The sequence below is a fragment of the Hylobates moloch genome, unplaced genomic scaffold (assembly GCF_009828535.3).
Source record: "Hylobates moloch isolate HMO894 unplaced genomic scaffold, HMol_V3 SCAFFOLD_4, whole genome shotgun sequence".
Taxonomy (NCBI): Eukaryota; Metazoa; Chordata; class Mammalia; order Primates; family Hylobatidae; genus Hylobates; species Hylobates moloch.
Genome location: NW_026652279.1, coordinates 174,888,715 through 174,913,785, shown reverse-complemented (window position 1 = coordinate 174,913,785; position 25,071 = coordinate 174,888,715). Strand labels below are relative to the sequence as shown.

General features: G+C 42.1%; 1 protein-coding gene across 3 annotated transcripts in view; it reads right to left on the bottom strand.

The window, feature by feature from the left end:
• Nucleotides 1–24,518, bottom strand: part of CDC16 (cell division cycle 16) — a 40,871-nt gene extending 16,353 nt beyond the window's left edge. The window contains exons 1-13 of one of the 3 annotated variants that reach the window (XM_032151435.2): nt 24,265–24,518; nt 22,740–22,794; nt 22,545–22,642; nt 20,388–20,426; nt 19,926–20,066; nt 16,921–17,080; nt 15,853–15,944; nt 15,212–15,345; nt 14,239–14,318; nt 11,920–11,969; nt 10,964–11,037; nt 7,292–7,417; nt 943–1,095 (exon numbers count right to left, since the gene is read on the bottom strand). In XM_032151435.2, the coding sequence (XP_032007326.1) occupies nt 943–1,095; nt 7,292–7,417; nt 10,964–11,037; nt 11,920–11,969; nt 14,239–14,318; nt 15,212–15,345; nt 15,853–15,944; nt 16,921–17,080; nt 19,926–20,066; nt 20,388–20,426; nt 22,545–22,642; nt 22,740–22,794; nt 24,265–24,312 (1,250 nt within the window). In that variant the 5' untranslated portion in view covers nt 24,313–24,518. Of the gene's footprint in view, nt 1–942; nt 1,096–7,291; nt 7,418–10,963; nt 11,038–11,919; nt 11,970–14,238; nt 14,319–15,211; nt 15,346–15,852; nt 15,945–16,920; nt 17,081–19,925; nt 20,067–20,387; nt 20,427–22,544; nt 22,643–22,739; nt 22,795–23,278; nt 23,623–24,264 lie in introns of those variants that run through there. The other 2 variants (XM_058438126.1, XM_032151436.2) reach the window with 2 other exon arrangements.
• Nucleotides 24,519–25,071: the final 553 nt, after the last annotated feature.

Here is a 25,071-nt window from a genome sequence, read left to right as displayed (position 1 = left end):
CATGCTGTTTTGGTTACTGTAGCCTTGTAGTATAGTTTGAAGTTAGGTAGCGTGATGCCTCCAGCTTTGTTCTTTTGGCTTAGGATTGACTTGGCAATACGGGCTCTTTTTTGGTTCCATATGAACTTTAAAGTAGTTTTTTCCAATCCTGTGAAGAAAGTCATTGGTAGCTTGATGGGGATAGCATTGAATCTATAAATTACCTTGGGCAGTATGGCCATTTTCACGATATTGATTCTTCCAACCCATGAGCATGGAATGTTCTTCCATTTGTTTGTATCCTCTTTTATTTCATTGAGCAGTGGTTTGTAGTTCTCCTTGAAGAGGTCCTTCACGTCCCTTGTAAGTTGGATTCCTAGGTATTTTATTCTTTTTGAAGCAATTGTGAATGGGAGTTCACTCATGATTTGGCTCTCCGTTTGTCTGTGATTGGTGTACAAGAATGCTTGTGATTTTTGTACACTGATTTTGTATCCTGAGACTTTACTGAAGTTGCTTATCAGCTTGAGGAGATAAAAACTCTCAATAAATTAGGCATTGATGGGACGTATCTTAAAATACTAAGAGCTATCTATGACAAACCCACAGCCAATATTATACCGAATGGGCAAAAACTGGAAGCATTCCCTTTGAAAACTGGCACAAGACAGGGATGCCCTCTCTCAGCACTCCTATTCAACATAGTGTTGGAAGTTCTGGCCAGGGCAATCAGGCAGGAGAAGGAAATAAAGGGTATTCAATTAGGAAAAGAGGAAGTCAAATCGTCCCTGTTTGCAGATGACATGATTGTATATCTAGAAAACCCCATTGTCTCAGCCTAAAACAGAACATTTAAAAGTACAAATCTACTGAAGAGTTGCTTTGGTCAGTGAACTCTAGTGATCGCCTACTCTATTTACAATCACTAGTTAACAGAAGGGTTTCTGGTCTTCCAGTACTTACTCTCCATTCTGAAATGCAACCACGCCGACCTCATGCATAACAAAAGGGTCTTCCGGTGCGATGCTCAGAGCTTGGCTGAAGAACCTTTCAGCTAGTTTTGAGTTATTGGTCAAACCATATTCTAATCCAATATACAGCATAGGCAAATGACACCTAAAAAAGTTGGAAAATTTCACATATTCAACACCAAAAACTCTGATTTAGCAGAAATTAATCTGTCAACTTCAAATCCTATCTGCAAAATAATTTAAAGGTAGCCAAAACACAGCATTTACTTTTTTCTAACTCTTAATTTACAAATATTTAATGAATGCCTAATGGGCTTTGGACTAATCAGCTGCCACTTCTAGAATCTATCTGCAACTTATTTACCTTTAATTTTCATTATTATTCCACAGTAAAAAAACAAAAATTCTCTAAAGCAAAAGGGCAGGTCTCTGTGGTGCTGTCTTCCTCCTTGACACTGGTCGTCCTCTTATTTATTCACCACCATTTATACTTCAAGATTGTGTTCAAGTTCTGCTTCCCTTTATGAAGCTACCTCTGACTTTTCTAACATAAATGCTCTCCCTTCTGTGAATTCCCATTATAATCAGTTCTATGCAGAAGAGTTATGAATATGCCCTGTGTATTGATTCAATTTTCCCACCTTCTGAGACAGTACTAGGCAGAGGCAGAACTACTTTTTAATCGAATTTTCATCTGTTCACACGATTGGATCAGTGATTGCATTAAAGCAAGTGTAATAACACAATCTTTCCTTGATGATCATCTCGGAACATCAATAAATACTGATTGCTTGGTGTGTGCTTTGGTTCTAATCTAGAGCCATAACTCAGATTAAGACTACATCCTCTACAGAAGGTCATGACAAATTCTTTAAAAGTATTTACACCTGGTAGAAGTACTTTCAAAATGGCAGCGTAAGGACTCCAAAAATCTATTCATCCATAGAAGCAACAAGAACACTGGCAAAAATTATCAAAACCAATTTTTTCAGAACTTTGGAAGGTAACCAAGCTCTTAAAACAATCTGAGGAGTGTATATTCAAGAAAAGATGGCTAAATCTCAGTAAAAAACAAACTGTGCTGCTTTAACTTGTCTTACTCCCATCTCCCTTTCCCTAGCTTTGCATTAACCTTAAAAACAAGCAGTCTCATAACCACAGCCATTGTAAAGCCATTAGCCTAGCAGCCACTGGAGAAAGCAGAATTAATTCAGAGTTCCTCAAACACCCCACAGTGAACTGCTGCTATTTGACCTGTCTGGTAGCTCCTAAAAGAGCCCCCTGGGCTCATACCTGTAATGCCAGCACTCTGGGAGGCCAAGGTGAAGGGAATGCTTGAGCCCAGGAGTTTAAGACGAGCCTGGGCACATACTGAGACCCCATTTCTAAAATGTAATAAAAAAATTAGCCAAGCGTGGTGGTATGGGCTTGTAGTCCCACACACTTGAGAGGCTGAGGTGGAAGGATCCCTTGAGCCCAGGAGTTTGAGAATGCAGTGAGCTGTGACGGTGCCACTGCACTCCAGCCTGGGCAAGAGAGTGAGACTCTATATACAGGTTGAGTATTCTTTATCAGAAATGCTTGAGACCAGAAGTGTCTGGGATTGCAGGTTTTTTTTTAATTTTGGAATTTATGCATCCCTATTCTGAAAATCCAAAATGCTCCACTGAGCAATTCCTTTTGAGTGTCATGACAGTGCTCAAAAGGTTTTGGCTTCTGGAACATTTTGAACTTTGGATTTTCAGCTTAGGGTTACTCAATGTGGAATTAGACTGCTGGGCCTATCATATACAGAAATGTAAGGTTTGCCAATAACAGCATAATAGGAAGTGGGTGACGGCAAAGCTGTATTACAGTAGGAAAGTAACACTGGATGGTAACTTGAACCCACAGGAACAAACAGAACTGAAAATGGTAAATAACAGGGTTAATACAACAAATGATATAAGTATACACACTTTCTTTCCTCACAGCTTCTTTGAAAAACAAAATTACATAAATAATAACAATGCATAATTGAGAAAATCTGTCATTGGTACATCTGCCCAGTAAGAAATACTAAAGGGAGTCCTTTATGCTAAAATAGAAGGATACTACGTAGGAATTCAAATCCACATTGTTGAAGAAGAGTCAAACTCTAAGAACTCGAAGTGCACGCTTCCAGGTTACAGGTAGATTTAAGATTTTTCTGATTGGTTGAAAGAGTTATTATCAATAGTAAGCAATGTCTAGGTTATGATAAGAGGCTGCAGAGACCAAATTTTATCATGCAGATGAAGCCTCCAGGTAGCAGGCTTCCGAGAAGATAGATGGTAAGTGTTTCTTCTGAAGGTCCATTTGATGTTAATGCTGGAGGGTGTAAAGAGGCGTGTTGGACCCCCACTTCCAAACATAGCCTGAACCAGTCTTTCAGGTTAAATTTAGAGGGCCCTGGCCTAGAGGAGGAAGCCCATTTAGATGGTTGGGGAGGGTCTTCAAATTTTATTTTTGGTTTACAACACGAAGAAATGAGAGTCTGATAAAAATAGCTATACTGGTAATTATGAGACAGTATAAAATGTGTTTGTTTTTAACTCTTCTATCTGATTTAAAAGACAACTGAATAAATAATAATAACAGATCTGTGCTGATGGACTTATAATGTGTAAGATGTATTCTACATGACAATAACAGCACAAGGAGGCAAGAGGAAACAGCTATATTGCAGTAAGGTTTTGGCATACTATTAAAACTAAATTGGTATTAATTCAAAGTAGGTTGTTTTAAATTAAGGTGCTAATTATAATCCTAAAGATAACCAACCTAAGAAAATAACTCAAAAAATATAGTATAATTAAAAAAAGGGGATTAAAATGGGACATTATAAAATACTTACTCAACACTAAAGAATACAGGAACAAAAGATATGATGTATAGACAATAAAGAACAAAATGCCAGACATAAATCCCATCTTGTTAGTAATTAAACATAAATGGAAAAAACAGTCCAAAGGCAGCAACTGGCAGAATAGATTTAAAAACTTGATCTAACTATATATTGTCAACAACAGACATGCTTTAGATTCAAAAAACAAGTTGAATTTAAAAGAATGAAAAAAACCACACCATATAAACAGTAACAAAAGAGAGCTGGTGTGCCTACAGTAACATCAGATGAAACAGACTTTATAAAAAAAAGTATTATTAGAGATAATTAGTGATATTTTATAATGATAAAAGGCTCAATCCATCAAGAAAATACAACAATTATAAACATATACACACCTAACAGAGACTCAGAATATATGAAGTGAAATGTGACGGAATTGGAGGGAGAAATACACAATTCAACAATAAAATTTGGAGACTTTAATACCTCACTTGCAATAATGCAGAGAATAAATAAGTAGAAGATCAGTGAGGAAACAGAGGACTTCAACAACACTATAAAATTAGATGTAACAGGTATCTAAGGAACACTCACCCAATAAGAGCAGAATTCTCAAATAATCTGGAACAATCTCTAGAATGGCTCATAAAAAAGCCTCAATAATTTTTTTCTTTTTTTTTTTTTTTTTTGAGATGGAGTCTCGCTCTGTCGCCCAGGCTGGGGTGTGGTGGTGCAATCTCAGCTCATTGGAACCTCTGCCTCCGGGTTCAAGCGCTTCTCCTGCCTCAGCCTCCGGAGTAGCTGGGACTACAGGCGTGAGCCACCACACCCAGCTAATTTTTGTATTTTTAGTGGAGATGGCGTTTCGCCATTATTGGCCAGGCTGGTCTTGAACTCCTGACCTCAAGTGATCCACACCCCCCCGGCCTCCCAAAGTGCTGGGATTAAGGTGTGAGCCACTGGGCCCAGCCAGCCTCAATAAATTTAAAAGGACTAAAATCACACGAAGTATGTTCTCCAACTACAATGGAATTAAGTTTAAAAACAACAAAAGAAGAAAATTTGGGAAATTCATAAATATGTGGAAGTTAAATGTCAACATATTCTTAAATAACCAATGACTCAAAAAAGAAATCATTAAGGAAACGTAACAATATTCATCCAATTTCAAACATTTATCCAAACACAGACAAGTTAAGAAAATGCAGAGCTGCTCTGACAGATAAGTAAACTTGAAAGAAAAATAATGCTTATCTTGATGAACTATCATAAGGTTTTTGAGACGTGTCTCAACTGGTCACCCAGGCTGGACGGTGGTGGCACAGTGACCATCCCGCCTCAGTTTCCCGCACAGCTGGGATTACAGGCAGGCACCATCAAACCCAGCTACTTTTAAAATTTTTTTTTGTAAAGATAAGGTCTCACTATGTTGCCAGGGCTGGTATCAAACTCCTGGCCTCAAGCAATCCTCCCACCTCAGCCTCCCAAAGTGCTGGGATTACAGGTGTGAGCTACCACACCTAGCTTAATGCGAGAATTTAATGACAAAGTTTGTTAGATTTGGAAACACTGAAGGTATCGTGTCATTAATTATCATTGATTCTGATTCCCAACTAGGAACTAACTAATAACTATTCTGTTTCTGAGCACCCAAAATATCAAATAAAAATTACCAGACTGTAGCATGTGCTCATAAAAACCAACTCACAGTGAATTATTGAGATTTTTTTTTTGGTAACAAATTGTCATGTTGGTACATAGCGGAAATATGCAGATACTGGAGCTGAGCTTCAGAAGAGAACTGGAAAAGGTCTCACCCATCTTGGTGAACAGGATGGAGAGACCTGGACTGAGTATGAGGACCATTTAGATGGATCCATATCTGGGTGTGCAACTGTACTCTGGAAGGTTATTTCTAGTAATATGTTAGTGCTATGGACTGTCTGGGTCCCCTCTGCCCCCCAAATTCATACATTAAATCCCTAACCCCTACTGTGCCTGTACTTAAAGATAGAGCCTATGAAAACATAAAAAAGGTTACATGAAGTCCTAACAGTATGGCCCTTATCCAACAGGGCTAGTGTAGGGCTCGTATCCAACAGGGCTAGTGTAGGGCTCTTATCCAACAGGGCTAGTGTAGGGCTCTTATCCAACAGGGCTAGTGTAGGGCTTATCCAATAGGACTAGTGTAGGGCTCTTATCCAATAGGGCTAGTGTAAGGCTTTTATCCAATAGGGTTTGTGTAAGGTTCTCATCCAATAGGGCTAGTGTTTTTACAAGAGGAAGAGACACCAGAGCTCTCTCTGCCATGTGAGGACACAGCAAGAAGGCAGTTATCTACAAACCAGGAAGAGACACCTCAATAGGAACTGCACTGGCCAGTTTTTGGCCTGATCTTGGACTTCTCAACCTCCACAACTATGAAAAAATACATTTCTGTCCTTTAAGTCACCCAGTCTGCGGTATTTTGTTATGGCAGCCCTACTGACTAATACAGCTAAGAAGCTATGTCCTTCACAATATTTACTTCGATGATTAGATATAAAACTCATACTTACCAAATTTAATACGACTATTGACTGAGATTGATAATAATTTGAATGCAGAACTGAGTGCCAAAAAGAGTCTAACAGTTTGCAAAGAGATCAAACCTAACAGGATGAAATTCAATATAGATGAATATATGATTCCACCCCTGCATACTACAAGTAAATAAACAAAGGTAGCTAACTTTCACTGAGTGCTTTCTATGTGTGAGATACTGTTCAAAGTCTTTAATTGGTATTATCTCAATTACTTCTCACAATAAGCCAGTGAGCAAATTTTGCTATTATTCCTACTTCTCAGGAGGCTAAGAAGCTTGCCCAACATCACATGGCTGGGAGTGGAAGAGCCAGGAAGAGTCCAGGAGGTGACTCCAGACCAGGCCTCGGGACCACTGCACTCCCACTACCTCTCAGTCCACACAAACCAACCCTGTAAGTTGTAACCGATGGTGAGACCAAACAGTCAACGTGAACGGCAATACTCTACTCATCAAAGTAACACACTCTTAGTTTCAATACATTTAATATTGATATAAATCTAGAATATTGGCAAATACAGTCCTGCACCTACCACTAAGCCACATCAAATACCTTTTGGTAACAGATAAGATGTAATAATTTTGCTCGTGAATATTTTTATTCTTGCATGAGCATGTGAAGAAGGGCTTCCAGAACTCCTCTCTCCACTGGCCTAATTTCCTGGTTCCTTCTTGCACTGGTTGGAATCAACTGCTAGGCAAATGCATTACACCAGTTTCTCTCCCCTCCACTTTCATAGTTATTTTACAATCACAAGCAACTAGATTAAAAGGCAAGTAAAATGCTTGTGTTTAGTTTAGCAACGAGATAGCAGTAATAGTAACAGAAATTTCATTTCTATTAGGAGAAACATCCCTTCATGGAGTCTGATGAGTGCTCTGCCGTACCCTTTCATCAGCTGTGCTGCTGTGAAGTAAGCAGCCATCGCTTGGTCATGCTCACTCTCCACCGCAAATGAATGTCCATAGGCTATCCATGCGGGTCCGTAGGTTTTCTCAAGTGTTGTGGCTTTGCTAAAACAAAAGAGTTAATTTAAGTAATATAATATTTATTCTTTTTTTTTTTTTTTTGAAACAAAGTCTCACTTTGTCGCCCAGGCTGGAGTGCAGTGGTGCGATCTCGGCTCACGGCAGCCTCCGCCTCCCGATATCAAGCAATTCTCCTGCCTCAACCTCCCGAGTAGCTGGGATTACAGGCACTCGCCACCATTCCCGGCTAATTTTGTATTTACAGTAGAGATGGGGTTTCACCATGTTGGTCAGGCTGGTCTTGAACTCCTGACCTCAGGTGATCCACCCACCTTGGCCTCCCAAAGTGCTGGGATTACAGGCGTGAGCCACTGCACCCGGCCTATTTATTCTTTTTTATTTTTAGAGACAGAGTCTTGCTCTGTCGCTGGAGGCTAGAATGCAGTGGTGTGATCATAGCTCACTGCAGCCTCAAAATCCTGGGCTCAAGTGACCCTCCTGCCTCAGCCTCTTGAGTCACTGGGGTTACAGGCAGGAGCCACTGTGCCCGGCTAGTATTTATTCTTAAACTGTTAATTTTATATAAAGAGATGGCCTCAAAAACATTAACATCCATTTAGTAAATAAATGAACTGTCAACATATTAAACACTAATGTAACATTTGTGTTGATTCATTTGAACTAAAACTGTTTAATAGTATAGCAAAATTTTAAGAAATTTTAGGAGATCCACAGCTTTTTATGTACCGTAGCAAAACCCATTAGCACTCTAAATAGAACTTACAGATACTACTTAATCCAGCAGCTCCGTTTTGTAACCTAGTAAATATATCCTCTCATCCTAATAACTTGCAAGATAAATTCATTTATATTTTAAAGACAGGTATACCGAGGCTTGAGGGATTAAGCAATATCCCACAGATGGTGGTCAACAGATGTACCCTGGTTACAGGGACTGGACTCATATATATCAGTGAATAATTGTATACAGTGAACACTGTATAATTAAACCACAAGGAATAAAGAGAACATATCACAAAACATGGAAAACATACGGGGTGATACTCTACTTCCTTGTATCTTAAGTTTTCTTTTATCCAAATGTTACGTGTTTCATGTAGAGCAGGGGTCCCCAACCCCTGGGCCACAGACTGGTATCAGTCCCTGGCATATTAGGAACCAGGCGGCACAGTAGGAGGTGAGTGGCAGGCAGGTGAGTAAAGCTTCATATGTCAAGAAAGAACTTGCCATTTGAAAAAAAAAAAAAAAAAGCTTAATCTGTATTTACAGCCACTCCCCTTCACTTGCATTTCCGCCTCAGCTCTGCCTCCTGTCAGATCAGAGGCAGCATTAGGTTCTCATAAGTGCGCAAACCCTATTGTTAATTGCACATGTGAGGGATCTAGGTGGCGCACTCCTTATGAGAATCTAATGACTGATGACCTGTCGCTGTCTCCCACCTCTCCCAGATAGGACCATCTAGTTGCAGGAAAACAAGCTCAGGGCTCCTACTGCTTCTTCATTATAGTGAGTTGTATAATTATTTCATTATATGTTACAATGTAATAATAATAGAAAAAAGTACACAATAAATGTAATGCACTTGAATCATCATGAAACCAGTCCCCCCACCCCGGGAGGGGGGGCTTCCACAAAACGGTCCCTGGTGCCAAAAATGTTGGGGACCACTGATAAGAGTCCATCACTGAATTGCATACTAGATCAAAGCAGCATAGCTCAAAATAACTTTTACAATACTAATCATCTTTCTATGTAGAAGTTCTAAAATGCTGAACATACAACCAAACAGGGAACATTCTAGTTTCTTCCTAGTACAGGGTACTTTCGTGGCATCAGTCTTCCTAACAATCCTGGTATATGAGTATGACATCTGCCCCACCCCCACTCCCTTTTTTTTATTTTTTGAGACAGAGTCTCACTCTGTCGGCCAGGCTGGAGTACAGTGGTGCAATCTCAGCTCACTACAACCTCCGTCTCCTGGACTCAGACAATTCTCCTCCCTCAGCCTCCCGAGTAGCTGGGATTATGGGTGAATGCCACTATGCCCAGCTGATTTTTTTATTTTTAGTAGAGACAGACTTTCACCATGTTGGCCAGGCTGGTCTCGAACTCCTGACCTAAGGTAATCCGCCTGTCTCAGCCTCCCAAAGTGCTGGGATTACAGGCGTGAGCCACCACGCCTGGCTGACACCCCCATTTTTAAAGAAAGACAGACTAGGAGAAATTAACTTTCCCAAGGAATTTCAGTTGGTAAGTCACAGAACTTGGATTAGAATTCCAATTTGACTCCAAAGTTTATGCTCTTTCCGTCAGAGATCAATTCTGTTTTGTTCGCACAGAAGAAACCACAGAAATTAGAACATTTACAGAGTTTAAGTAATTAATTCTTCACATACTTGACATTTTTCTAAACTTGAATAATACTGGTTAAATAGCTTCACTAGGCTGCATGGCTTTCCTTAAGTTAAAACCACAGCAAATCATTATATGAACCAGTTCACCCTGCTAAGAATTCTGTTTTACAGTCACATTTACTGACCCCAATTTTACATAAAGTTTTGTGTAATTTCACAACTATTAATAAAAGAAATCCTAGAAGTAAAAGGTTAACAGGATCTCTGTAAGTGAAAGACAGAAACTTTCAAACTACATTATTCTCTATTGTTTCATATTTATTCTCATTTATTAGTTTTTAATTATTATTATTATTTTTTTGAGACAGAATTTTGCTCGTTGCCCAGACTGGAGTGCAATGGTGTGATATCAGCTCACTGCAACCTCCACTTTCCAGGTTCAAGCGATTCTCCTGTCTGAGCCTCCCGAGTAGCTGGGATGCAGACGCTCACTACCACATCCGGCTAATTTTTTGTATCTTTAGCAGAGACAGAGTTTCACCATGTTAGTCAGGCTGGTCTTGAACTCCTGACCTCAGGTGATCCACCTGCATTGAGCTCCCAAAGTGCTGGCATTACAGGCGTGAGCTTCCATGCCTGGCCATTTATTCTCATTTATAAATAAAATATATAGGTTCCTTGAGAATAAGGTCTACATCAGTGATTTTTTTTTTCTCTCTCTCCCCATGGCATCTTACAAAGAACAAACCACTTGAAGAAAACATATATTCAGCCAGGCATGGTGGCTCATGCCTGTAATCTCAACACTTTCGGAGGCCGAAGCAGGAGGACTGCTTGAGGCCAGGAGTTCAAGACCAGCCTAGGCAACACAGTGAGATTCGTCTCTACTAAAAAAAAAAAAGTGTTTAAATCAGCTAGGCATGGTGGTGCCTGTAGTGCCAGCTACTCGGGAGGCTGAGCAAGAGGATCATTTGAGTTTGAGGTGAGCTATTATTGCACCACTGCACTCTAGTCTGGGCAACAGAGTGAGAACTTCTCGAGAGAGAGGGGAGGGGAGGCGACAAGGAAAAGGAAAGAAAGAAAGAGAGAAAGGAAAGGAAGAAAAAAAACATTTATTCTTTCACATTGCTTTTAAAGTACTCACTACTACTTGAAAGCTTATGAGCAAGACATCAATTCTATAGGTTAACTAGAGAGGAAGAAAATAAATTCATACCTGAGATATCTTCTGGCATGTTCATTTTTATGACCGACCATGAGATAGTAACATCCCACTGCAAACCAAGACACCTAAAAAGTTCAAAATTTACCATAAACAAAGATTGGAATTGGAATATCTAATTGGAATCTGCAACAAATGAGGATAGACAGAGGGTATACTAGATGTTCCTTATCACATATTCTAGTTAAGTTAGACATTTCTCTAACACAGTCTACTAAGGTCCAAGAGGAGAAGAGGGCAGACACCCCATGGCTCTTTCTCAAGGAGACGTCTACCCAAGACAAGGCCCCTGAGGAGTCCCTGTTACAAAAACCAGCCTGGGAGTCCTGACTCCCCTGCACTGCTCATCTCCCCCAGCCTGACCCTGGCTCTTCCTTGCTCTCTGACTGAGTTCTGACTACTTAGCTGGTTTTCTCTTGCTCTGGTTTCACACTAGGATAGGGTGCAAATTCTTGTCTTGTCTGAGTCTTACACCCTGATTGCCGATTTTGTCTTTAAAGATGCAGTCCCTGATTCCATTTTCCATTCCTAGTTCTCCATTCCGATCCATGACAGTTTGGAATCAGTACACAATTCAATAGGTTGTCTTACATGTGCAATGTGAGAAAGCTACCAAACAATTATCCGCATTTCTTAGGAAAGGGAGGCGTGACTGTCATGTCAGTATTTTATATTGCTATATGCTAAGTATTTTAAAATAAGCATGTATAACTTCTATAATCAGAAAAAAGGGTTTAAAACCCTTTTTGCTTTGGTATAATTAAAAAATACCTTCATGGGTTGAAAAGTTCATGCTGCTTTGTAAGTACGTTAAACCCTAGGAGATTCTGTTGCAACACTTTAATAAAACATCATTTGCTTGAACTTAAGCTATTGTCTAAATACGAGTTAAGCATTTTCTTAAAGTTCAGGTAAAAAAAAAACCTAAGACTAAAAGTTATATTACTTACAGGATTGCTAGGATATAAATCCACCAGTTTATGAGAAAGATAGAAAAGTTCTGTTCAGGAAAAAGCAGAAAAAGAACAATTGTTCATATCACATGTAATTTAAGACATTTCATTATAACTCTTCACAATCATAGAATTCTGTTCTTACAGCAATGATTTCTTAGTTGTCTTTCCTTCTAGATACAAAATTAACTAACTGGAGAGTTAGATGAAGGACACACGGTGGGCAAGGTGGGAACAGACACCCCCTAAGACAGCACTTAACGAATACTGCAGAGGATACAGCAAAGCACCTCACCTCTCTCAGAAGCGCATGCCTGTCACACCAAGGGCCCATTATGGACCATCATAACCACCCACAACCAATTTGGTTGAACAAACTTTCAAGTTTATCAGATCAATGATACTATTTAATCTTGATAAATGTGTAAATCCTGGCATTTCAAGATGACGTTTCCTGCATGCAGACTTGGGATTCAGTACATCAGGGCAGCTGGAGATGCTGCATTTCCAACCAGCTTCCACAAATGCGATGTTGCTGGTCCACGGACCACACTCTAAGCAGCAGGGATTTGGTGAGGGTTTCCCTTCCTGACAGAGCTCACCATTCAGTTTAGAAAAATTTAAGGACAAACGCATCCCCAAACACAACTAAATGTCAAATGTTAAAAATATGGAAAACATGAGCAAACAATCTGCTCCTCTCCAATTTCTAAGTAGTTATCACCTCTTTTTTTTTTTTTTTTGGATCAGTGATAATAACTCAATCCTCTATTTGACAAAAAAGGAGGAGAAGGAAGAGGAAGAAAAAGAAAGTGGGATAAAGGATCAGAAAGGGAGGAAAATAGAAAAAATCAGAGTATGACTCCAGGTTAGACCTGCTTTGTTGTCGCTTGGTTGGTTGGTTGATTTGTCTGTTGTATTTTTCATATGTTTCAGCATGTTGGCCAGGCTGGTCTCGAACTCCTAGCCTCAAGTGATCAACCCGCCCCTGCCTCCCAGAGTACTGGGACTACAGGCGTGAGCCACCACGTCCAGCCCCCACATTGCTTCTGGCCTCTGTGGTAGACCTCCCAGACGGGGCGGCCGGGCAGAGGCGCTCCCCACATCCCAGACGGGGTGGCCAGGCAGAGGAGCTCCTCACTTCTCAGACGGGGCAGCCGGGCAGAGACGCTCCTCCCTTCCTAGACGGGGTGGCAGCCGGGCAGAGGGGCTCCTCACTTCCCGGACGGGGCGGCCGGGCAGAGGCGCGCTCCTCACTTCCCGGACGGGGCGGCCGGGCAGAGGCGCTCCTCACGTCCCAGAAGGGGCGGCCGGGCAGAGGCGCTCCTCACATCCCCGACGGAGCGGCCGGGCAGAGGCACTCCTCACTTCTTCCCAGACGGGGCAGCCGGGCAGAGGCGCTCCTCACTTCCCAGACGGGGCGGCCGGGCAGGGGCGCTCCTCACTTCCCAGACGATGGGTGGCCGGGCAGAGGCGCTCCTCACCTCCCAGACGATGGGTGGCCGGGCAGAGGCGCTCCTCACTTCCCAGATGGGGAGGCCGGGCAGAGGGGAGGCCGGGCAGAGGGGCGGCCGGGCAGAGACGCTCCCCAACTCCCAGACGGGGCGGCGGCCCGACAGGGGCTGCAATCCCAGCACCCTGGTAGGCCAAGGCAGGCGGCTGGGAGGCGGAGGCTGCCGCGAGCCAAGACCACGCCACCGCACTCCAGCCCAGGCAACACCGAGTACCGAGTGAGCGAGACTCCGTCTGCAGTCCCAGCACCTCGGGAGGCCGAGGCGGGAAGAGCACTCGGGGTCAGGAGCTGGAGACCAGCGTGGCCAACATGGCGAAACCGTGCCTGCAGCCAAAGGAGAAAAAGCAGGCAGCGGTGGTGGCGCGCGCCGGCAGTCCCAGGCAGTCCGCGGTGCGGGGCAGCAGCGAGCCGAGTAGATTTCAGCCTGGGCCATAGAGGGAAAAGGAAGGAAGGAAGGACGGAAGGACGGAAGGAAGGAAGGAATCAACTCTTACCATATCAGATTTCCAGTGGAATTTACAAAAAAAAAAGGGAGGGGGGAGGCAGAACTGTAATCCAACAATTTAAAGCTAACAAATCTTGAAACATAAATGATATTTGAGAAAAGGTAGTAGGAAGCAGCGATAAAGAACTATTTGCTACTTTCCTAAACATTTCCTCCCCAGTTGTTACTTTTATAGCAGGGTTCCATTATGTTGTTACCTGCAATCTCAACTATCCGGAATTTCAGAGACAAAATTTCACGTTACAGAAAAAATTTGTTTTATGTCTAAGAATTACTTTAATTAAAAAAAAAGTCTTACCATTGGCTTTATTCAGCTCTACAAGCGTCCCTATATGTACAGGTAAACAACTTGCATGGAAAGGATCTTTCCCCATGACTCTGAAAGTTAAAGCGACACATTACTACCCCCAAAACAGTAGGTGGCAGCACTCAGGACAACTGGCTGTGTGTCGACAGTCACTACGGTATCACGTATGATGCTGTGGGTTATAACACTTCACTTTCTTCACCCCATTATCTTCAGGTTGATTCGGTTAAGGCCATAATTAAGTTACAAATGAAAGAAAAAATTCCGGTTTATTTGAAAGAAATAAAAATAAACATTATCACATACATTTAAGTCAACAGAATTGTAATACATAAAATAAGTAGGCCAATTATTTAAAAGAATCAAAACCAATAGGAAATACTATTAGGTTGGTGCAAAAATAATTGCAGTTTTACCACCACGTTCAACAGCAAAAACTGCAATTACTTTTGCACCAACCTAATAAGTAGGTTACGTGTATTTGCCAATTAAAATTTTTGTAATTTCAAGGATTTTAAACCAAACCAAGATCTACAAAAAATAGTACATGTCATTTAGCTAAAGTTTAAGTTAGGTACACTGGAAAACTGATACGTGTGGGAGACGGCTTCGCTACTAAGTGCGGCATATTAAACACCTAGCATCTATAGTGTGAGTCTCTAATTGAGAATGAATTTTACAAAACAATGTGCCAAAATGGAATTTTCAAACTTGCAAATTATCAAGATCAGTAAGAGCACATGTATATCCCTCCCAAGTTAATGTAATAAATCTACAAATATGCACAAATTCAAGTCTGTAAATTGCTCTTTTAAGACAGCACCCTGCTCAGTGCTCTACAAATGGTAAAGATAACTTAAATTATCATCTAGTTCAAGATTATTCAGACAGCACGTCCGTGAATCACCTAGGTAAGACGGAGTGAACTCCACAGTCCCACAGAAAAATAGATGGATATACTTACACAGAAGTAAGCTTGTAGCACATCTTAAAATCACAGTTATAATAATGCCTCTCAGCTAAAGACACGACCACATCCAGATTCTCTTGCAAGCCATCTACAGACTCAGGGATGACCGTCTCACTAGGCTTATTATACTGAAACACAGAAATGTAAACATAAACTCAATGAGCAAAAACAAAATAAAATGCGGATTCCATTTGTGTTTGGCCCAAGTGGTTAAAACATTTACAAGAACAAATGTGAGCCTCTGAAAACTTATAACTTTAGGTTTTATAAGTACTCCTCTCAGTAAGTTTAATTCCGTTCTCAATTTTATCACAGAGTTCCATAGCGGGACATATTTCTCAAACTAAACATTCAGGAAGCATAACAAAAAAATCTTCATTTCCATGCAACACCATTCCATTTACATTTACTTGGTAATTCAATCTTTTAGTATAAGGAGTCTTTCAGAGGAAGACAGGTATTTTTGGAAGCTTTTTTTTTTTTTTAATGGAATCTTATGTATCTTAAACACTCTATTCTTAAAAATGTGCTAAATTTAAGTTTTAATTTCGAAAACTTAATACAAGACTAGATGCCAAATTTAATGGAATAAGATATTTACATAAAGCAAATGCTAACTCTTTGGTTTTACTTACTTTTTTCAATTTGTTCTCAAATAGAAAACGCAGCAATTCCTGTTCTTCATTACACAGCTTGCTAAGAGGTAGTGAGTCAAGAAGTTCTTTTTCTTAAAAATGGTGAGAAAAAAAAGAATATCCTCATAATATTTATAGAGGGGAAAAAGCCAACAACTAAAAATATGATTCTACAGTTCTTGGTCTAAGTAAATCAAACTCAAAAGAGAATTTAAGAAGATCAAAATGTGCAACAGAAGCTGACACAGTGGCTCCAGGCCTGAAGACGGGAATCATCTGGTGGGTGGAGGCTACTCTTTCAGGGCTGACGCAGGTCCCCAGGTGGCTCTTGTCACCTAAGAACCAACCACCAGCCCCCACACTCCTGACTGGGTGGATCTTGCTCTGCTGGGGACAGGGGAGTCTGTGCACTGCAGGTGCTAAGCAGGACCTCTGGCCGCTAGCCACTAGGTATCAGCGGCAACCTCTCAACCTCCCTCCCTGCCCCAAGCTGTGACAAACAATGTCTCCAGACATTGCCAAATGTTCCCGGGGCGGGGAGTGGCAAAATCACTCTGGTTGGTTGAGAACCACTGCACTAGGCTAAAATATGTTAGAATTCCATCAATTCAACCACTCTATCTTCTGTTTCCCTTGTTTACACACCTCACATCACTGCCAACATACCTGGACTGATGCTCAGTGCCTGTGGTACATTAGGATCGCCTGGGAGCTTTAAATCATCTGCTCTGGAGTTGGGAACTGGACATGGATGTTTCTCAGTCTTCCCAAGGATTTAAAGAGCAACATGGCTGAGAATCACTGAATGAGATACTGAAATCCTGGTTTATACTATCTCAGTCACTTCTCAAAAAGATGGCCTCTTCCTATCACAATCCCTAGATTCGGACAGCACAAGGCACCATACAATACTGCATTCTGCAATGTGCTTTACATTTGAAGACATTAAGAAAGTGAGTAGGTCTATTTAAACCTGTATGTGGCCTGTTGTTGACTTAGAAGATTTCAGAGGCAAAAAATCCAAACAACATTAATTTTGCTAAACATAAAACACCTGAGTTTCCAAACCTTCTTGTGCTGTCAACATGTGGTGTGACGTTAAAAGATCAAATGCTTCAAAACAGTAGACATCAAGCTTCAAAGCTTCTTTGTAGCTGTAGGTAGCCAGGGTTCGGTTATCTAGAGCATCATAGATTTTCCCGCGTAGAAGACAAATAGAACTCTTTATCTGTTGGAAAAATGATGAGTCACATATTAAGTCAGTACTTTTAAACTTAACTTTTTTTTTTTTTCCTTTAGAGGCAGAGTCTCACTCTGTCTCCCAGGCTGGAGTTCAGTGGTGCGATCATAACTCACTGCAGCCTTGAACTCCTATGATCTCAAATGACCCTCCTGCCTCAGCCTCCTGAGTAGCTGGGATTACAGGTGCACAACACCAGCAACAGTTACTTTTTAAAATTTTTTGTACAGACAATCTTGCTATGTTGCCTCGGCTGCTCTCAAACTGTTGGCCTCAAGTGATCCTCCCACTTTGGCCTCCCGAAGTGCTGAGATTACAGGCATGAGCCACCATGCCTGGCCCTTAAACTTAACTTTTGATAGAGAATTGTGTATTTGAATGCTGAGAAGTTTTTATTGCATTTAAAAGGATTTCGTTAATCACAAATGTCAAGGCATAAATAAAAACACACACAAAAAATGCACAGCAAAGCTTCTTCAATTCATCTTCCCTGGGCTCCAACCGCTCTGTTCCAACACATCTTTATAACAAAAGTACATGTCACGGCTACTAGGTTCATTACCTGTTTTGTCCAAAACAGTGCAGTGATTTAGAGACGGCAAACAGAGTGTGTGTGCATGTGTATAAAACTCCAAGACTGACAGTGTGATAGGCAGACAGCCCTCAAAAGGCTCTTAATGAGCAGAAACTGGCAGCAATGCAGCAGAGTGGTCAGAGCCGTCGGCACAATGGCCTGCTGGGGCAGGACAATGGCCTGCTGGGGCAGGACACACCTGAGTTCAAACCCCAGCTCTGCCACTTACTTGTAACCTCGGACAAGTGACTGAACCTCTCTCGGCCTCCATTTCCTTTCCTCATCTGTAAAAAGATAGAAACACTATCTAACTTATAGAACTCTTTACTATCTAACTTACACAAGTCTGTGAGGTCTAGAGATGCTACCATCTCTGTGGTGCTAGCACATAGTAAGGCGTTCAACAGCCATCTCAGGACTACCATAAACACAAAGATGTGGAAATCTGATGCACATTCTAGACTCTGGACCTCAAACACGTGACTGAATTTAAAGATGATCCAGCAACAGGCAGCTAATATCACTAAGGATATGAAGAAGATTCGTAAAGTAAAATTTTAGAAAAAATAATGAATTACGAGAGTCTAAGCAATATCCTAGTTGCTTTTTAAAAATGTAATTTCACAAAATAAATAATAATGCATTACAAATAAATCACACATCTCGTAGCAGATAAGTTAATGGATAAGAGGTCCCAAAATAATGACTGTACCACGCACTCTCATAAATGCATTTCTTAACAGAAGAATCTGCTTGCCAACACATACATTAATGAGTGGCCAGAAAAAAAAACAAAAACAAAAACCTAGAATGTGTAATATTCTTTTATGCTTAAAAATAACTATCTAAGGTGAAAAGTCGAGTAATAAAGTTCTACCAAAAATATAAAGAATAAATGGGCCAGGTGCAGTGGCTCATGACTGTAATCCCAGCACTCTGGGAAACTAAGGCAGGAGGATCACTTGAGCCCAGGAGTTTGAGACCATCCTGGGCAACACAGTGAGACCCTGTCTCTACAAAACATTTTTAAAAAATTTAGCCAACTGTGCCAGGCACAGTGGCTCACGCCTGTAATCCCAGCACTTTGGGAGGCCAAGGCTGGGCAGATCGCGAGGTAAGGATATCGAGACCATCCTGGCTAACACGGTGAAACCCTGTCACTACTAAAATAGCAAAAAATTAGCCGGGCATGGTGGCGGGCACCTGTAGTCCTAGCTACTCGGGAGGCTGAGGCAGGAGAATGGCGTGAACCTGGGAGGTGGAGCTTGTAGTGAGCCGAGATTGCGCCACTGCACGTCAGCCTGGGCGACAGAGCAAGACTCTGTCTCAAAAAAAAAAAAAAAAAATTTAGCCAACTGTGGTGGCATGTGCTTGTAGTCCCAGCTACTCAGAAGGCTGACGTGGGAGAAACACTTGAGCTTGGGAGGTTGAGGCTGCAGTGAGCTGTGATTGTGCCACTGTACTCCAGCCTGGACAACAAAGCGAAGACCCTGTGTTAATTTAAAAAAAAAAAAAAAAAAAAAAAAAAAAAGATGTGGGAAGAAAGAGAAATTGGTGGGTCAGGTAAGACTTACAGGGATTCTTTCTGAATAATAAAAATATTCTAAAATTGACCATGGTGAGGTTTGCAAAGCTCTGTGAATATACTAAAAGGAATCAAACCATACAGTTTAAATGGGTGAACTGCATGGCATATAAATTATACCTCAATAAGTTTTTATTTTTATTTTTTAAAAATCCAGATTAGTGATCTGTAAATGTCACTTAATAAGTTATTATATAATGTCTGCCAGCAAGAAATGTGCAATTTCATGGAGATATGAAGTACACAAACTGAAATATACACAATTACATAGCAATGTACTTTGAAGCAAACAGAACACAAAACCATTTCCTGGAAAGAAACAATGTATGCTAATCAAAGTTTCTTGGTGTAGGTGCAAAACACTGTTGAAACACAGAAAGGAGGAGAAAAATTATTCCACTTTTAGGGAGTAGCTTAAGGCATCAAATATGAGAAGGAAGTTTCAAGCCAGCCTATTTTGGATGCAGGCATCTGCGGATACAATTACAGCTTCCAACTGAGGGCTCAGAAATGTCTCAGAATCTTTTTTGGTTTTGGTGGGCAAATTAAACAAACTGGCAACCACAATTGTTTTAATATAGTAATACTCAAGTAAAAGAAGATAATGTGTTTCTGCCATGTAATGAGGGCAATTCTCGCTGCCGTTACTGAGGTGTGCTAACAGTACTACTTACTGAAGACTGTGACATTTCCCAGTCGCTGGAGGGATCTTTGAAGCCACTTTCATCCTTCAAGTATTTTTCAAATAATCTCTTGTTGATTGGCTCTTCCATATCAAGAATATCAAGGGCCTGCTGGTGCTCTTTTGCAGCATACTATGTGGAAAACAGAAATGCCACTCATCACCCACGATTTCTAACACTACACATATGATCCAGATTTTTAAAGGATAATATATATTATGTCCATTATTTAAATGTGAAACGTCTAAAGTAGAATTTTCTTCATGTATGTCAGCTTTTAGTAAACGAAGAATCAGTATTTTACAGCAAACAATACTAAGGAAAGGAACACTTCCTCATGAAATACTTTACTAACCTGCTAAGCTCCATCACTAAAATTCTCACACATATGTAAGGGATGCGTAACACTCATTTTATTTAACCAAATAAAAATGAAATTGTGAGCATACTTACATGGCACCTAGCTGCAAGGTAACGACATGCTTCATACAACTAGGAAAGAAATTAATTTGTTTAAGTAGTGGTCAAAATAATATGTATCTTCACTTTCAAAGAAAGCCATAAGCATAAAATTGAACTAATTTCATAATTTCTGCTTTTACTCTTGCAGTTAAAAAAAAAAATCCAGTCTTGTTAAACCATATTTATTATGAACCTACTGTTTACTAGGCACCAAGGATTCAAAAAGCAGTAAGGCCCTGCCCCAGGAGGTTACGGTAGGGGAGATGTGAACTAAGCACAACAGGTAAGCATGACGAAAGGGGGCCACAGAAAGCATCAGCCAAGTGGAGAAGGAAACATCTGCAGGAGAGGGAGTAAGTGAGGCAGCGAGTAAGTGTTCAGGCAGAGGAGTGGAGCACTGGGCAGCTCTTCAAGCACTAAGTGTGAATAACTGCTGGGCGTCCAAGGAGCTCACAGCAGCTCCACTTCAAGCACTGAGTGTGAATAACAGCAGCTCCACTTCAAGCACTGAGTGTGAATAACTGCTGGGCGTCCGAGGAGTTCGCAGCAGCTCCACTTCAAGCACTGAGTGTGAATAACTGCTGGGCGTCCAAGGAGATCGCAGCAGCTCCACTTCAAGCACTGAGTGTGAATAACTGCTGGGCGTCAAAGGAGATCGCAGCAGCTCCACTTCAAGCACTGAGTATGAATAACTGCTGGGCGTCCAAGGAGCTTGCAGTAGCTCCATTTCAGCCACTGAGTATGAATAACTGCTGGGCGTCCAAGGAGATCGCAGCAGCTCCATTTCAGGCACTGAGTATGAGTAACTGCTGGGCGTCCAAGGAGCTTGCAGTAGCTCCATTTCGGGCACTGAGTGTGAATAACTGCTGGGCGTCCAAGGAGCTCGCAGCAGCTCCATTTCAGGCACTGAGTATGAGTAACTGCTGGGCGTCCAAGGAGATGGCAGCAGCTCCACTTCAAGCACTGAGTGTGAATAACTGCTGGGTGTCCAAGGAGCTCACAGCAGCTCCACATGACTGGAGCACACGCTCCGGGTATTGATGGTGGTGGATTAGACGCAGACTGGAGAGAAAACATGGAGGGCCTCACAGACCTACTGATGCATCTGACTTTATCCTGCAGCTAATGTGAAGTCACTGAATGACTTTGTGGGAATATAACCACATCCGTGTTTTAAAAACTACTCACTCCTGTAATAGTTCACAAGACGAACTTGTCACAGGGAAGGTGAGAAGAGAGAAACTGTTACTGGGGAAAAGAGACAAGAAGAGAGGCTGTAACAGAACAGACAAAAAATCAAAGGCCTGACACGTACGAGTGGGGAGGAAGAGGAATATCCATGATTCCAGAGCTGTTTAGAAAACAGTCTTCAGAATTTAGAGACTAGATGGGAGACGGGGGAAAAAGAAGGTGACAGATTAGGTATAAGACATTTTCCCTTCACTTTCACTAAAAAAAATTGGGCCTATTGTGATGACTGACATCTATAATCCCAGCACTTTGGGAGACCAAGGCAGGAGGATTGCTTGAGACCAAGAGTTGAAGACCAGCCTGGGCAACACAGTGAGGCCCTATCTCTAGGAAAAAAATTTAAAAATTAGCTGAGTGTGGTGGCATGCACTTGTAGTCCCAGCTATTAGGGAAGCTGAGGCAGAAGGATCACTTGAACCCAGGAGTCTGAGGCTACAGTGAGCCACGATCATCCCACTGCACCGCTGGGTGACACAGAGAGACCTCAAAAAAACAAAAACAAAGAAAAATTGCATCAATTTAAATAATTTCAACATAAATGGAATATACACCTAAAACCCTAATGACATTTTTTTTTTTTGAGATGGAGTCTCGCTCTGTTGTCCAGGCTGGAGTGCAATGCGTGAACTGCAACCTCCACCTCCCAGGTTCAAGTAATTCTCTGCCTCAGCCTCCCAAGCAGCTGGGATTACAGGTGCCTGCCACCACGTCCGGCTAATTTTTGTATTTTTAGCGGAGATGGGGTTTCACCATCTTGGTCTTGAGCTCCTGACCTCATGATCCACCCGCCTTGGCTTTCCAAAGTGCGGGGATTACAGGTGTGAGCCACCGCGCCCGGCCACTAATGACATTTTTTTTAAAGCTGTGAAGAGCTTTAAAGTTCATACCATCACTTACTTTGTCCAGTTTTCGTGACCGAAGTGCATGGGCGGCTCTGTGATATTGTGCTGTCAGATAAAGACATTGAGCCAACCAATAGATGTCCTGGGGTTCCTCTGGAGGGAAAAATTCACATAAGTGGTCAGAGGTACAAGATGAATAGAAAAAAATTTTAAGATTAATCAGAAAACCAATTAGCATTTTGTCACTTACCATGAGAGAGTGAAGCTACTTTATCTGCCCAAAATAGAGCACTTTGATACTGTTGCTGCATACCAAAAAAAAAAAAAAAAAGTGGTAACTGCCCTGTTATTTTAATAGTCTTAAACAGGTATCTAATATTATTATAATTCTATGTAATAAATCTACATCTCAAGACAACAATTTGTTACATCTCTATCTTACATCTCACGTAGGGTAAATTTTAGTTCAGTGTCACAATACAAATATTCCTGTAATATCTTTGTATATACAACTCATGAAGGTAATTTTTTAAAACTCATACACTGTAAAACTGTATCGTGAAACAAGTAAAATGCAAGTGAAACAGCAAAAGCTAGTCATTAACAATTCTTGTGTGATTTATATAACACTTTCAACGAGCTGTTAATGAATCCCAAAGTGAAATTTAGAACATAGAACACTATACTCAAATACCTCATATAACACAGTTGCAGTTTTAATAACACTCAAGTTTAAAAACACACACGCATAAATTAACTAAGCTTCACTAAACATGGGGAAGAACTCACCTCCTCCAAGTCTAACAAAAATGAAGGAGCGGACAATGAGAGCCACCCACAGTGACCTACGGCTAGCTTTAGTCCCTGTTCTGCTCCTCGGTTCTCAGTCTTCTACAGTCTCTGCCTCAGTTCCCCTGGAGGCAAGCCACGACCACTGCTGCTAGCCCGAGGCGGAGGAATGCCAACGGGATGGTTACAAATATGCTCAATACCGGTGTCTCTGGCTGGAAACCAGGCCTGTCATATTCCTCACTACGTCTCTGTACCGAAGAAAAAGTCATCAGAAAACACTGAATTCAACTGACTCATGGTAAATAAAAACACAGCCCTCCAAATGGACTGCAAACATTTGGCCACGTCATTTAGCACCCAATTCCGAAAACTCTGCATTACCATGGCTTTTCTTTCCCTTTCTTTCCAATTTCCTGAAAGAGCAAGCATTTCAACAAAAAATAAACGACATTATAGATAAAACTGATGCTGCTGATTCTCGAAGACACTTCTTTCCTTAAACGCTCTCTGCTATTCACTCAAAGGTAGTGCAGAGAACACATAGTTAACGAGAATTTTTAAAGTATTGATTTGAGACAACAGGCTTCTTCACATCTTTATTCACTTAAATTCAGGCCAATAAAAATCACAACTAAACCTCTCAAAAATGTCTTATTAGCTAGCCCTGCAACTTTCCTCCAAATATTGTCCTTCAACTTGCACTGAGTAGTCAGTGTTTCCTGGGCACCTCCTCCGCGCCAGGTGCAGAACGAGGCTCAGACCCCGCTGAGGCGCCCCCTGCGCTCGGGGGCCTCCACTCCCCGGGCTGTGCCCCTCCCAGCTGCAGGGACCGCTCCCTTCGGGGTGAGGCGGAGACAACGCTGCTGGCCCAGCCCTTCCCCACCAAGAGCCCCGACGGCAGTCACCCCAGCCCCACGCCGCGCGGAAAAACACCCGGCGAGGCCTGGGCCCCGCAACCCGCGCCCCGAGTCGGGGCCGCCCACCTGGTCGAGGTACTGCCGGACGCGCTTCCGCAGCCGCTCTAGGTTCATGGCCGCGCGGGCCCGGCCTCACGCCGCACTCCGCCGCCAGGCGCGCGCCTCCTGCCCGCTAAGCGCCCCGCCCCGCGCCCGTCCCCGCGCCCGCGCCCGCGCCCGTGCCCGCCGCCGCCGCCCCAGGACTCGAAGGCCGCGGACTTGAAGGCCGCAGACCCCCACCCACACCCGCACTCGCACCCCCACCCGGACCCCGTGCACCGCCCAGGCTCTTCCGCTCCAGCCAGGCCCCGCCCCCGGAAGTCCCCAGCAAACGAGTCCCATCTGGCGCGGGAAAACGGACCTGAGTTGTTGGTTCCGATGCCTCTCTTGGCACGTGGGCTTCTGGTTGCCTTGGGGCGAGAGCGCGGTCTCGCCGGCGTCGCTGCGGCGCCTCTGGGCATTGGCGAGAGAGTCAGGAGGGCTCGGGGCCGGACCACCCACCCGGGCAAAAAAGCAGGTGGCTGCTGAGCCTTCCTTCCCCAGAATGTAGTCAACATTTTAAAAATAAGAGCAACGCACTCTCATTACCAAAAAAAAAAAAAAATTGTGTGCACAAACAGCAAATGAAGTCAAAAGACAACCTAGGGAAAAATTTGAAACCTATCACAAAATGGGAATTTCCTTATAATGTAGAGCCAGTATTCTCTTTACATCTATGTAATAAGTCAGTGGGAAGGAGAAAGACAGGCAAAAAACAGTTCACAGGGAAAGAAATGCAAATAGATTTTAACATACGAAAGAAAGCCCAACTTAATTCATAATAAAAATTAAAAT